The sequence below is a fragment of the Sphaeramia orbicularis genome, chromosome 9, assembly GCF_902148855.1.
Source record: "Sphaeramia orbicularis chromosome 9, fSphaOr1.1, whole genome shotgun sequence".
Taxonomy (NCBI): Eukaryota; Metazoa; Chordata; class Actinopteri; order Kurtiformes; family Apogonidae; genus Sphaeramia; species Sphaeramia orbicularis.
This window is the reverse complement of record NC_043965.1, coordinates 23,531,023-23,545,616: the sequence shown is the minus strand read 5'-3', so window position 1 is coordinate 23,545,616 and position 14,594 is coordinate 23,531,023. Positions and strand designations below refer to the sequence as shown.

The 14,594-nt window shown below is 38.1% G+C and overlaps 2 protein-coding genes across 4 annotated transcripts in view; one reads left to right on the top strand and one right to left on the bottom strand.

The window, feature by feature from the left end:
- Window positions 1-7,874, bottom strand: part of ntrk2a (neurotrophic tyrosine kinase, receptor, type 2a) — a 107,527-nt gene extending 99,653 nt beyond the window's left edge. For all 3 annotated transcript variants that reach the window (XM_030143451.1, XM_030143450.1, XM_030143452.1), the window contains exons 1-2: window positions 7,292-7,874; window positions 2,613-2,687 (exon numbers count right to left, since the gene is read on the bottom strand). In XM_030143451.1, coding sequence (XP_029999311.1) covers window positions 2,613-2,687; window positions 7,292-7,551 — 335 coding nt within the window. In that variant the 5' untranslated portion in view covers window positions 7,552-7,874. The remainder of the gene's footprint in view (window positions 1-2,612; window positions 2,688-7,291) is intronic.
- A 227-nt stretch (window positions 7,875-8,101) lies between these two features.
- LOC115425693 (solute carrier family 28 member 3-like) overlaps window positions 8,102-14,594 on the top strand; it is a 26,541-nt gene continuing 20,048 nt past the window's right edge. The window contains exons 1-2 of the mRNA XM_030143383.1: window positions 8,102-8,202; window positions 10,172-10,226. Of these exons, the coding sequence (XP_029999243.1) occupies window positions 8,102-8,202; window positions 10,172-10,226 (156 nt within the window). The remainder of the gene's footprint in view (window positions 8,203-10,171; window positions 10,227-14,594) is intronic.

Below are 14,594 nucleotides of genomic sequence, written 5' to 3'. Positions count from 1 at the left end.
CTGACACAGAAAACAAACATCATTAAAACATCACGGACATGAAAATAAGCAACAAATGCACCATTTGACCTATCAAGAAAAGAAGCAATCGTACTAGAGGTTGACAAGGTAAGGCAAGTTTATTTATATAGCACATTTCAGCAACAAGGCAATTCAAGGTGCTTCACACAGGACACTGAAATACAACGACAAGGGAAAAAGAAACACGTTTAGAACATTATTGGGATTAAGATAAAGATAAGATCTGTGAGGACTGAGGGGAACAGAAATGTCTCCTCTTTCTAATAAATTAAACCTAATACTCATCAAACAGGGTTAAAGTTTCTGAAGTAGGAACTTTTAGAAATTAATTTTACATAGTTCAGGTTTCATGAACCAAACTGAGAATGGATATTTAAGGCTTGTAGGGCAGATATTATTGGACTAAATGTAGGATTTTAATGAGAGCATCAACAGACACTGCAGTGCTTTGTGGGCATAAATTTGTAGATACGTGTGTACACTGTTCTAAATGGACACAAAGAAGAAATTGTTCATTAGATGTTTATACTGAGGAGACATTTACTCTAAAAATACAGCCATGCAAATACATGGATAAAGGCTATGTCTCAATAAGGTGTCTCTATACAGTGTTGTATAAACTGGGATTAAAACTCTGTGTCCTTCATCAGCTCGGGTCACTGGGACAATATTGTTATCTGATATGAAGTCGGTTTAATTCTGTAACTGATTGATCTGGTTTGACGGGACTGGAATTGGAGAAAATGCGATAACAATCATTTCTAAAATTGGACATTTAATATAGTGATAATGAAAAAAGTGATTAAGTCCCTGCCTTACAAGCTAATAACAGTGTACAGAATATAATTGTGTGTAAAGTATTGTTCAGACATGTAGAATAGGCTCATCCCACCACCATTTATTGTTTCGTTCTCACTTGGATTGACCACAATTAGAAGCAGATAAACTTCTAAGCAGGCCACATTGAGCTTAAATGTCCACCATTTCATATTGCCTGGGAAATTAGGAGCAGTCTACTTAACTGCCTTAAAAACTACTGGGATGTGGATACTTAGTTGTAGATGAAAAAATGAAACGAGATAGTGTGTGTGTGTGTGTGTGTGGGGGGGGGGGCGACGACACACCGGGGCTCACACTAAAAGCTGAAGGATTTAAGTCACCAGACATGAACAGTGTTGCCTTAACCCTTTATAGGGCGCTCATAGAAATACTCTAAAATTCAACATTTCAACCTTGTTGTGTTATTGGAGGACATAACATACTTTTATGAAACTTTTACAGGGTGGGGAAGCAAAATTTACAATATTTTGAGGCAGGGATTGAAAGACAGTGTATGACCAGTTAGTTTATTGAAAGTCATGAGAATTTATTTGCCAAAAGGAAATTTACATAATAGAAAATGTTTTTATTCTATGTGTCCTCCTTCTTTCTCAATAACTGCCTTCACACGCTTCCTGAAACTTGTGCAAGTGTTCCTCAAATATTCGGGTGACAACTTCTCCCATTCTTCTTTAATAGTATCTTCCAGACTTTCTCGTAATAGTTTTGCTCATAGTCATTCTCTTCTTTCCATTATAAACAGTCTTTATGGACACTCCAACTATTTTTGAAATCTCCTTTGGTGTGACGAGTGCATTCAGCAAATCACACACTCTTTGACGTTTGCTTTCCTGATTACTCACATGGGCAAAAGTTTCTGAAAAGGTATGGATAATAGTGTTAGGTATGATTATGACATCAATATATGTTTGGTTTCAAAACAATTGACGTAGTGCCTGCTGAGAAAAAACAACTAAATGTTCATTGTAAATTTTGCTTCCCCACCCTGTATGTAGAAAATCATGGTTAATGAAGGCACCCTATTTGGCTCCTTACCCATAAGTGGCAAAAAAATAAAAAATAAAATAAAATCCATTAAGTATATATTTAAAAAATACAAGAAAAACACATCTAAGCTGAAAGGAACATGTATTTTAGCACATTAGGCCAATGTAAGTGCTGATCCAGACACCTGTCCATATCCACATTCTCCCTTTGAACATAATTCCTTACATTAGTACCATTACTTCATGGTACCTAACAAAGCAGGCACACTCACTGTTCATGCAGAAGTGGACCTTACAGACCCTGTAGACCACATTGGACCAGAGATTGTCGACCCACTGTCCTCACTGTAACTGTTGCTGTCACTGTCTTGTAATATGTGTGAAAATTACCAAAAATACTTGCCCGATAAAGTGTTAAGCAAAAGACAGTGTAATATAAGGCAAAGCATTATAAAGAACCAAATGAATATAAAAATACAGGGAGATTGTTCCTTGTCCAACATTAAATGCTTGTCACAGTATATCAAGTCTCTAAGTCTGAACATTATGCACCGCACAGAAACATTTTAAAGCAACATTAATATAACTAAGTGGTGTGGTTAACAGAGAAGCCACAGAATAAGCTGCAACATAAACAACGTAAAATGCTGTGTGCGGTTTTTTTTTGTGTGTGTTTTTTAGCTAATTTGTCGACTGACAGTAAACAAGGATGCACGCCCTGGGCTGTGGTGTTTGTCTCACTTATAAAAGCTTTAAAAGACTCACAAGTTCCTGAGATTCTTGTAGCAGTGCAGGTCTTTGTCGTTGATGGAGAAGAAGCTGCTCTGGTTGGCGATGTAACTGTCAGGAGATACAAGTGTGTGTCAGAAGGCTCATTTGTTAACGGAGGGAAACATAAACAGCAACGTTCCACCGAGACACATAAACCCATATCATTAGGGTTTACAATTAAAAAAGCAACGTCCTGTAGGAACCACAGCTGGTGTGGAACAGACAGGACAGTGGGCTGATGGGAGCTGAAAAGAAGAACAGATGCACTTGAGTAAAACACTTGACCTGGTGGTGTTTGAGGGCCAACAGGAGATGATTGTGGTGACACTGTAGGAAACTCTCATGTGTGGATGAGTGTGACTATGCGAACGGCTTTTGAGAAACAGTATGTACTTTAGAAATAACACAGCTTTGGGGTCATGTCTATGATCAGATGGAAACATGACACCTTTCTTCTTATTGTTTGACCAAAAAAAAAAAAAAAAATCACCTGTTATTATCATTACACTTATATACAATGGATCAAACATGTGATTCCAAGGAACGTAAAACATCACACTGACTGGAGTGCTTTTTTTTTGGGGGGGGGGGGGGGGGGGGGGGGGGGGGTTCCTAGTTACTAAACACAACTTGGCTGCAGTGTGTATCCAGACACAAAAACCACAGAGGAATTAGACAGTATGATTTATAAATCCTATGTAATATTTCCAGCAGATAGGAGGTCTTTACTGTGATCACAGAGCGATGCTGAGTGTGGATTACAGAGGAAATTGAAAAATTTAATTGAACATATTCTTACTATTTGCCCCACTGTTGTATTTTGATAATGTGAAATCTCAGAATAGCAGTTCAGAGGGTTTTTAATTTCAGACGGTGTAAAGTTTATTGTATATATACCTGGCTTTTAAAATGCCTCAAAGCTTCTGGAGCTCCAGATTGGACAGTTGTCGTTAGTGAGGATTAGTGGAGGATGTAGTTTAGGGTCTCTGCACACCAAAGGCCCTTTAACTTGATTTTATTATGTGCATTATTTATTTATTTATGGATTTTTATATATTTTATACTGACTATTCTGTCTGTAAGTGTTTTATCCGTGTGTGTGTTTTTTTTTCAGAGACCAGTGCATCATCATTTTGTTTTTCCATTACATCTATGATGGAAATGTTTAAATGACAAATAAAGAATCTGAATCTGAATCTTGTCATTGTGGGAAAATATAAATAAATCAGCCAAGGTCTTTGGTCTGTCACTGTCACTGAGACTAAATATCAGAACAGTTTATCACTCTACATAAGACACTCCCAATCATATGCCTCCTTCAAATCGCAACTTAAACATTGGACAAAGGAAAACCAAGACTGTGACCATCAGTGGATTGTCCTCACTGGGTTGTTTTGTGTGTTTTTATGATGTGTTGTCTTTTGTCAGTTGTCTTTCTTATCACCTGGCTAGGGACTACAGATGGAAGTTAGCACTGTTGTTACAATCTGGTATATTTACAGCTGCAATTGTTCAGTAATATGCACTGTCCCAAATAACTAACTAACTAAATAACTAACTAACTAACTAAATAAATACATACATACATACATACATACAGACATAATTAAATAAATAAATAAATAAATACTGTTAAAAACCCCAAAGAAAGGCATAGAAAAATCGCCAGATACTTTTCCTGACAGTGAATGTGTATTTCAAGTGTCTATAAATATAGACTGCTGCATAGTGCAGGTTTATCTCTGAAAGAAATGTCCAGATGTTTGAGGTTATCACATTAATCTGCACAAACAAGCACAGCATGTGAACACCATAGATGTCAAATCGATCAAGGCAGCATTTGATGAATAAGTAAAAATGCTGTAGGTAAGGTATCGAGGTACAAAAAAATCTCTATCCACTAAATAAAGTGCTTTGTCATCATAATCCAAAATTCTACCACCCAAAGAAGAAGACACTGCTCCAGAACATAGCACAAAGACAAAAACCAAAGTTTGTCTCGTGACACAGTTCTGACCTTTTAGATGAATGGTCTCTGAAATGTTTGGCTATATCCATCTACATTACGTATGTAGGACGAAGGGTGAGGCGTGTATACCCAAAGAACACATCCCACAGTGGGTGGAGCATCGTGCTGTGACATCATTTGGCTGTAAGAGGTACTGGTGCATGTCATAAAGATGAAAATGATGTGGACATGTTCAAACTTCAGCAGAAATCATCACCCAGGAAGCAGAAGGACTGAGATGCTACCAATATGGTAACCACGGCTTATGGAGAGGCCATCGCAAAACCCTGAACTTAATCCAGCGGAATATTTATGGAATGACGTGAAAATACGGGTTTGTGGAATGAGGTTGACAAAGGGGCCAAAACTCCTACAGAATGTTGTATGAACCTTGTGTAGGGCTTACCCAAGTATTTGATTAAAGTTACATATTTAAACAATGATGCTATCAAATATTAAAGTGTATGTAAAATTTTGACCCTCTAAGAACATTATACAATTTTTAAAATGAAGAAAAAAAGCTGACATGAAAACTATCTGTTATAATTTTGGAATATTGTGCTAACTATACAAACACACATGATAGTCTATAGAATGAAATTACATGTTCAGATGTGAGTTTGGATGCAATGGGAATACAATGACTCCTTTTACAAATAAACACTAGATACTTGCAGTGTTTCTAAAAGGAAAGCAATAAAAGTTTAAACCCATAAAGACCCAATGCTATGTTTGTGGCAGTTCCCAAATGATTTTTTTTTCTCTCTAATTTTAACTTTATAAGTGATTTATCACCATTTATTCTAATATTATGCTCAGTATTTTGCATTCTTGAGTGAAAATTTGGTATTTTCCTGTGTTTAATTTACTGATAATGCAGACGTTCATAAGATCTCAAATTAAAGTTGAGGATTATTATATCAGAAACAGAAAAAACTGAAGAAAAAGTGACTTTTTCAGTAAAATATATCAGTAACTGAACATAAAAACAAGTTTCTCCATCCACTGTCACTGATCAAACTCCATGGGTTTTACTGGTGAATGTTATAGATGACGGTGTTGAACGTCTAAATGGGTCATATTTGATGACCATGAAAAGATGACAAACTACATTTTACGCCAGTTATTTACATGTATTGATAGGATTACTGGATCACCGATGATTTAACTTTTTAGATCAGTAAATGATTTTGGTCACCAGTGGATTTGATCAGTTTGGGTCTTTACGGGTTAAGATGCATTTCCTCAGTTTCTTAAAGGCTGTATGTATCTAAGACAAACCAACAGCATTACTTGTATGGATGTTATTGCATGATATTTGATTTATCAACACCACAGAGTCCTGTAACACATCCTAAACTCATAAATCTGTGAGGATACAACTGCACAGGGATCTAAACGAAGCAGCCACATGGAGCAGTGACACAACTGGAGACTGTTTTAAGTTTTTAACCCCTGAGGAGTGCAGGTGGATCATCCTATGGAGATCAGAGCTGTCCTGAACCTAGGATGTGTAACCAATTAACACAGACAGGGGACACGATAACCTTTCTCTCCGGTTTTTGGCAAGGTCGTTTGGAATTAGACGTCGCACGGTCATCAGTAATTTGTCTGTTTACATTAGCCAAGCTCTGGGTGAATGCTTTTCACCAGATTGCTGGCTCATTTAAACAGCATCCAAGGCTTCTCCAAGGCCGCCGAGACAGAAAAGATTGTTTATCTCTGACAAAAGTGATTATCAACAAGGCCGTTTATCTTCGCCCAGAAAGATATTGCAGCAATTAAATATTTCAGTTTTCTGGCCCAGAGATGTGTGCGGAGACATTTTAAGGCCGAATGACGCCTTATAAAATGCACCAGAAAATGGTACTAAACACAGTCAGTGACAGACACAGATTTTGTGTCATCTTGACTTATCGCCTGACAGCCATAAGGGAGGGTCCACGCTCCAAATGCGTGTAAATGTTGACTCTGAGTGGAAAAATGTTGGGGGGGTTTTCTCGTTTTTTGTTTTTTTTTTCTGCATTGATTTTGCTCTGCTCTTCGGGTTCATGTCAAAACATTCATATGCATCTTGGGAAGAGTCTGTGCAAATATTTGAACAGTAGTCTCTGGAAGTGCGCGTCCCCGTACACATACATGTGCACACGCAAAATACCTGCACGCACTTGCCACAGACTGGGCTTTGTCTGTTTATTAGGATCGAATCTATCAGTGAAAACTGCTCCGATTTCTAAATGGGCTGCATCCACTCTGGTGTTAAAAATGATGTGCCCCGTGATGCCAATGAGTGTGTTATGCAATATAGGTTACACACGAAGAGTCTGTGCCGAGCCCCAGCCGGATAAATCATCAGGATCTCAGTGTCTGTCTCAACTGAGCAATTTATCATTTGGTCCTTAATTCATGCATGTGATGAGGATGCGCAGAAAAGATATTTAAAAAAAAAAGAAAAAAAGACAAACCATTCTCGGTCTTTGTGTGTATTTGTGTCAGCCCAGACACAGCTGACAGAGGTAGAATAAAGGATGGAGATCTGTACCAAGAGTCTGAGAAATCCATCAGCCAGTACACTGATGAAGCAGCAAATACAGAGCATTTATGAAGCCCTCAGCTCCTTTTTTTTTTTTTTTTTTTGTAAATGATGCTTATGTGAGACACTCACATGTCGGTGATGTTCTCCATCTCCGGATCACACTGTTGTACAGGGAAACCACTGATCCCCTTCTCCTGGTCCACGCAGGAGATCCTGGTGCTGCTGCAGATGCATGAAGATGGGCATGCTTCCGCGGACCTCCAAGTGTCCCCCGAGCCCACTGCCATCCCGACAACCACAACCCACCACCACCAGTAGCAGCACCGCCACGACCCAGACCCTCTCCGCGGCGGAGTGAGAGCCCCGCTCGCGGGTCTCCAGGCGCTCATCTCGGGTGCCAACTTCAGCTAAGGCTCGCTAGACAGATCCACGGCCCGGCCCAGATTGGCAGGGACCAGCCTCGATTCGGCCAATGCAAAAGAGGAGAAATAAAAAAGGAAAATCCGAGAGTGATGTGGGGATGCAGGAGGCACAGCTAGAAAACCATCGGCTGTGACCAGTCTGACAGACAAGAGGAGCGACAAGGTGTGAAAAAGAAAACAGCAGAGTGTCGTCCCTTCTCTGTTTGTTTCTGCTTGTTCCCCCCCAGAATCCCCCGTGAATCAGCCAGTCAGTCAAAATCACACTGCCACACTGACGGGTGGGTGCCAAGGAGGATCTCTCTCTCTCTCTCTCTCTCTCTCTCTCTCTCTCTCTCTCTCTCTCTCTCTCTCTCTCTCTCTCTCTCTCTCTCTCTCTCTCTCTCTCTCTCTCTCTCTCAGCTGACACGCACTGGCTGGAGCCTCCTCGACACAATGTTCTCTCTGTTTATGGATGCCGACAGAAGGTTGGTTGTGATGGTGGTGGTGGATGAGGGATGAGGGCTAAATGACAGTCAGGATGGGAGAGTCGTGTGATGCGCACCGCTGTTCCGGCGATGAGGGAGGCAGGGATGAAGGCTGCAACAAGGAGAGAGGAGGGAGAACACAGGAGGAGGACGGGTACCAGCATCAAAGCACATCATGTAGAACGTGATACCTCAATGATCTCCCTTTGGGAAACGGCTCCTCGTCTTTGCTTGCACAAAGGTCTGAGGGAAGGGTCAGGACAGGTGCAGAGGATGCTTTTTGCTCAAGGGCACCTGGGCACTGCATGGACTGGCCACTCTCGGATCGATCGAGAGTTCCTCTATGTTATTTTTTTTTAGCCCCTTAGGAGTTAAAGTTTCTCTGTGCGTGGCAGGTCTGTCACATACAGGCCTTGAGTTGTGAAGGAGCGTCCTTGAGAGCCTGGGGGGGGGGGGGGGGGGGGGGGGCAAGCATGAAAGAGGTTGCTTAATTCATTTAGTTGGCTTCAGGTAATGTGCATAAATGAGATATAAGGACCTTTCAATTTACAAGCTCTAATTGTCATAATGGTCTTCATCATCCTCGTTGTCCTGTGATTATCATGATTATCATCATATTATTATGCTGGGCATAGACCTGTACACAGCCAATCAGACAGAACGCTGTTGGAGATCTGTTTTGAACTATGTTAATACAAGAGGTGCATTTCAGCCATACAGTTCAAGTATAAGTGAGTATAATATGAAGAAGGTTTTGCCCTTACATGACAAAAGCCATTACAGTGTTACCTACAGACTGTAACCACCCACAACAAGAGGTGCATGTCATCTGGAAAGTCTATGAGAAACCAATAGAAAAAGAGAGAGCAATCACCAATCATCAAGTCTTTAGCTGGCATGTACCAGACCAAGCGTCACCTTATTAAATCATTAGGCCATATTTCATAATCACATGGGGCTCCCAGCCAAACCAGACGTGAATCAATAAGCTGTCATCTCAGAGTGGAGGCTACGGTGCTGCATGCACTCACTCAGCTAGCATTTCTAACCCAGCACAGATCTATGTTTTATGCCATGCAGTCATCCAAGAACAAAGCTCCTTCCTGTAATTCTTTCACCTTGTGTATGAGAGACAATGAGGGAATGACAGCACATCTGCCTGTGAGCAGCAGCAGCCACAACACTACATCTGAGGTGTGCTCTCCTCTCCTCCCCTCCCTTCCCCTCCCCTATTCTTTCCTCTTTCTCTCCAATGTCCTGTCCCCATGTGCGGCTCAAATATGACGTTTGTGCTGACGCACAGGCAGTGCTGCTGAATAGAGGATGGTAATTATGGAGCCCTGTCTGTGTCTGAACAAATCTGGTGGATGCCAACCTCAGAAACCGGGGTGTGTGCAGTCTTCATGGAACAGCGTGGACACACCAATTAAGACATCATTTAGAAAAACAGAATATCCCAGGTAGTCTTCTTTTGTATTGAAATTTGTCAGAGGTTGTTGCCTGTTTTGGACTGTTTTGGAAATTTTAGCTTTCAAAACATCTCTAAAATCTCTAAAAAAAAAAAAAAAAAAAATTACATTAAATAAAAATTAGCACCTGTCAACATATGTTTTTAAAGCACTCTTTGCATCTTGGGCCAGTAATATCGACGAGACATGAAACAATTGTAAAATACAAGTCACTACAAAAATCAGTTTAGAAATCCTACAATGCAAGCTGTCACTGTTTATTCACAAATTTAATAGATGACCCAAACTGGCACAAAGTTTCATAGACACATGTCATTAACTGATGTATGTTGATGATATTGTACTGTATATTTACAGTATTTTGTCAATATCCACGCAAACAATTACTGCATCACATTTTCCTGAAGCTGTTTTGTGATATTAAATGCTAGAAGTAAATTTGATAAATTACATTTCAAGTTAATAGAAATCCTGGCCACTATATGCATTACATGCACAGTCACTTATTTGTGATTTCCCAAATGTTACACTTAACTGTCATGGAGGTATTTCTTGAGTTCATGCATCACCAAATATTTGAATGATTTATTAATGCGAGTCCCAGAACACATCAAGATGTTTAATCCTCATTTGCTCCTTTACTCTGGGTGACAGAGAAGTCAAGGTAAGGACACTGGCTGCTGAAGCTGGTGCAAAGATGTACAAAAAAGTAAGTCTGTCATTGTATTCAAGAGAGGTTGAGACATATGATCTATGTAAAAACAAACCATTTTTCCAGCTTTGTCCTTCTTGGCCTCTGCTTGATTAATGGTTTTAGCATGGACTGACCACATTAAAGTGATGGTAGTAAATATTCATTCCGTTGGGCAGTTGAGTTCTTAGGGCTGCAAGTTTTGAGCTACTATTTAACATTAAAAAAAAAAAAAATGCCAAATGATATTTAGCTTTTTGAACTGTGCATTAATCTTAACCCACTCCCAAGAGAAAAGGGACTTTAGAAAGACTGCAGCAGGGGGAAGTGATTAAGATAGTGTTTTATTCATCTTCAGCACATCTTAGAGCCAATTATTGTATTTTTTTTTATTGAGCATAGCTTTTAATTGTGGTGAAATATTTTGGTTTTGAATTTAATACTTTTATATTTTAAGAGCTGCATAGTTTTATTTTGTTTGAACATAACATAACATGACGTCAAATAGTAGGGGATTTCATGGGGATTCCCACATAGAGTCCTACCATTTTACCCTGAGAAGACATATCACCCTCCTTTTGCGACCCCATATCAGTTCTTATATAAGAATTTCGGACAAATCATGACAGATAAGGGGTCTGTTTGAGAAGGCATGCTATTATAAATCATTGTTTATGGTAATACCGGATGTTAAGATTGTAAAGTACAAAAATCAATTCACGTAATTTCAAAATTATCATGAAAGGCTTCAATAACAGTAATAACCTTCCATGACCCATTCTGCATTTTTTGCCTCAAATATTGGTCTAAGGTGAAAATACCACAATGCAGTAATTTTTCAGATGCATTTTTATTCATCTTTTTTTATTACACTGTGCAGTGGACAACAGAGGTCACAAATGCATTGTAGAGTCTTAGGTGGATAATTTAAATGGGAATCTTTTTCTACTTTCTACATTTAATTGCTCATTTGATCAATTCTCTCTGTTGTACAGCACTTTATTATGATTATACACTGTCCTCTTTATGTGAGGACCATTAACTGTAAATGTTTCATCCGGAGAAATGATACACTGACGCCCTCTAGTGGCCTTTAAAATATCAATCAAACTATGACCAAGCCAGATGCACACAGTAATGATCCACATGTAGGGAGTGTGTCTCAAATGAATGTGTTATTTACCAAAGTAACAAGGACAACAAATTATTCTCACTGAAGACAGCAGGAGATGACTGAATGCTGCAAGAAATCAAGGCAATAACCTTAACAATTTTTAAAAGGATTTTTTCTTATTCTTAGAATTTTCATTTAGAATTTTCAAAAATGCTGATGGTGATAACCTCCTTTGAATGTTCAGTGTTCTATAAAACATTAAACAACTAACAACTATTTCTTTATTGAAACAGTTGAAAAATACTTTGGGTCCACAACTTAAAAAGTCAAATTCTGTATAAAATAATTTTTAAAGTCTTTTTAAAATAGACAGTTTCATGGATCTGCTTTGAAACCTATAGTGGGTCCATCCTTGACCAATGTACTACCCTTTCAGCTAGCTGTACGAAAATCAATACCCTATTTTTTATTTTTATTTATTTATTTATTTTTTTAATTTTATTTTTGCATAATCCTGTTGACAGTATTATGAAAAAACAAAATAAAAATACTGCATTTGCACTGCACATGCAACAGATAAACTAATAAACACAAGGTCAAAACTGTAACCTCATTGGCAGAGGTGAAAAGCATAAATAATAATTTAAAATAATCTTGGATGAAGAAAATGCACAAATAAATTAATAATAGTAATAGAGTTGGTGGACTAGACCACAGCCCCCCATTCAGCTGGTCTTGAATCACATGTAACTTTTAACACCAACACACACCACTAAAACACATTAACACAATTAAAACTCAGGAATCGGAACACCAAACACTGAAAGTACAATATTTGACCTATTAGGGAAACCAAACTTAACAACAGCAGTTTTAATTGCAGTGTCGTCTACAGTCACTCATGCAAAATGTAGAAAAACCTTGTTGAAATATAGACTTAGTAAGTTTCAAAAGGCTGTTGAAACAAGCTGACACACACAGTACTGAGTTCTCTGTTCTAGAAGTACGCACTGACACAAAACTTTTACCACATTTTAGCCATGTTCCTCACCAAAATGAACAAAATAATTCAGAAATTTGCAGTAAATGCCCCTTAAACCCCCATAATATCCCATTTAGTGGGAAAGTGTTGGAGACTTTTACTGTGTAACTAATTTATTTGAATAATTTCACATAATAAATTCCAAAATCACTTACATGAAGACAAAGGCTAATGAACTATTTTTTTTTGACACAGCTGAGGTTGTCCATAAGAATATGATGGTATATTTTATTAACAGAAGTTGTGTATGAAACTAAAGGGCTCACAAAGCATTGTGTGAGTGACATCTGAGGAAATATGAGCTGCTGAAGGAGTTCAAAGACAGATAATTTAAGGTACACCTCTAGGATAGCTCCAGGATAATAAGTGCTTTGATATGTCGTATGTACTGATGAGAGCTGAAGGGAGCAGTGAAGCAGGAACCTGCAGAAGGAGACCAAGGACACAGAATGTCTGACACCTTCAGACACCTGGGACCTGTGGAGATAAGCTGCAACACGAGGAACCCAAGGACCCTGATGTTTTATGGTTGTCTGAATATGCTGGTCATTGCTTATATGCTTCAAAGCAAATACATAATGATGTCTAGGGGCAGTCAAGGACAGGTCAGTGAATGAGTGATGCTGAAAAAACAAGGTCAGGACAAATTCAGCAGGTGCATCAGCAGGTCACATGAGGAGAGGTGATGAACGGAATAAAAGGGGATGTTCTGCTGCAACTAAAGACTCAAGACACTCTGTCTGAATCCAAAACAGAACGGTTTTATATCATTCTTTATTTTCTGAACCGATTAATCCTCTGGAGGTTCACACCTATGGGTTATTTCAAAGCGAGCAATTAACCTACACAGAATCAGTCCATAAGGCCTTCTGTGTGGCAACAGTGCTAACTACCACTGTGCTACCCCACGTTAAAGAAGACACAGAAATGTTCTTGTTTTTAGATATTGAATCTGGTGAAGATTTGTCCTCTACATGAGCATTAAGACTTTCAAGTGAAGTGAGTTTTATTTTATGGTCCACCACCACAAACTTGCCTAGAGGTGCTTAACCTATAAGGACAGTGTTACATTTCTGTCAGTTCCCAAGTTAATTTTTCTCTGTATTTAACATTCCTTAAGTGATTTAGCAGCACCATTTATTGTAATATTATCCTCTGTTTTTTTTTTTGTTTTGTTTTGTTATTTTTTTGGGGGGAATAATCTATTTTCCTACATTTAATTTACTGATCATATAGGTGTTCATTAAAGCTCAGAGTAAAATTGAGGGTTATTATATTAAAACAGAGAAAATTGAGGAAAAAGTGACTTTTTCAGCAAATCTATCATTAACTGAACATAAACCCCAATCTCAATCCCCTGTTATTGATCAAGTCCCATAGGTTTTACTGGTGAATCAATGTTGTACAAGATGGTGGTATTTCCATGTTCACTACGGAGCCTCTGAACGTCCAAATGGGTCATATCTGAGGACCATGAAAAGATGACAAACTGCATTTTACACCAATAATTTACATGGATTTATAGGCTTAGTGGACCAACAGCTATTAAACTAAGTAGATGGTTTTGGGAGAGGATAGGTGTTTGGGTCTTGATGGGTTAATAAACTGCATAATATATGCCATTATCAGTTTTAAAAAATAAAATAAAATAACATAAAATAAAAATACATTTTATCTCATCAAGGGCACCATGGCTTTCCTCTATAGTTTTGTGTCTGTAGAACTGTAATTAAATACAACAAAATGTTTTGAACTGTTTTCAAGGAATTTATATTTTTTTACAATATTTTTTTTCTATGGTAAATGAATACATACTGAGTTCCAGCTACAATTTATCTATCAATTATTTCATGAGAAGAAGTAAAACATATTTTGTTCCAACTTAATGGGCAACAGTGTGGTTTGATAAAACACAGTGGTTATAGACAATTGTTTTTATGGTCAGTTAATGACATATTTTGCAGAAAAACTCACTTATATGTATGCAATAATCTTTGAATTTATTCAAATATATTCCATTTCTGAGCTTTTATGAAAATCTACAGTATATTAAAGAGTAAGCTAAATCAATAAAATAACTGATTTTCACACAAAAAAATGCATATAATCAATGGAGATTAATGAGATAGAAAAGTTAAATATAAGGGAAAAATTCATTTGGAAGCTGTCAGAAAGGGTTAATATTTTAACTTTTTAAGGTCTACACAGTTTTGTTTTTTTCCTGCTGCAC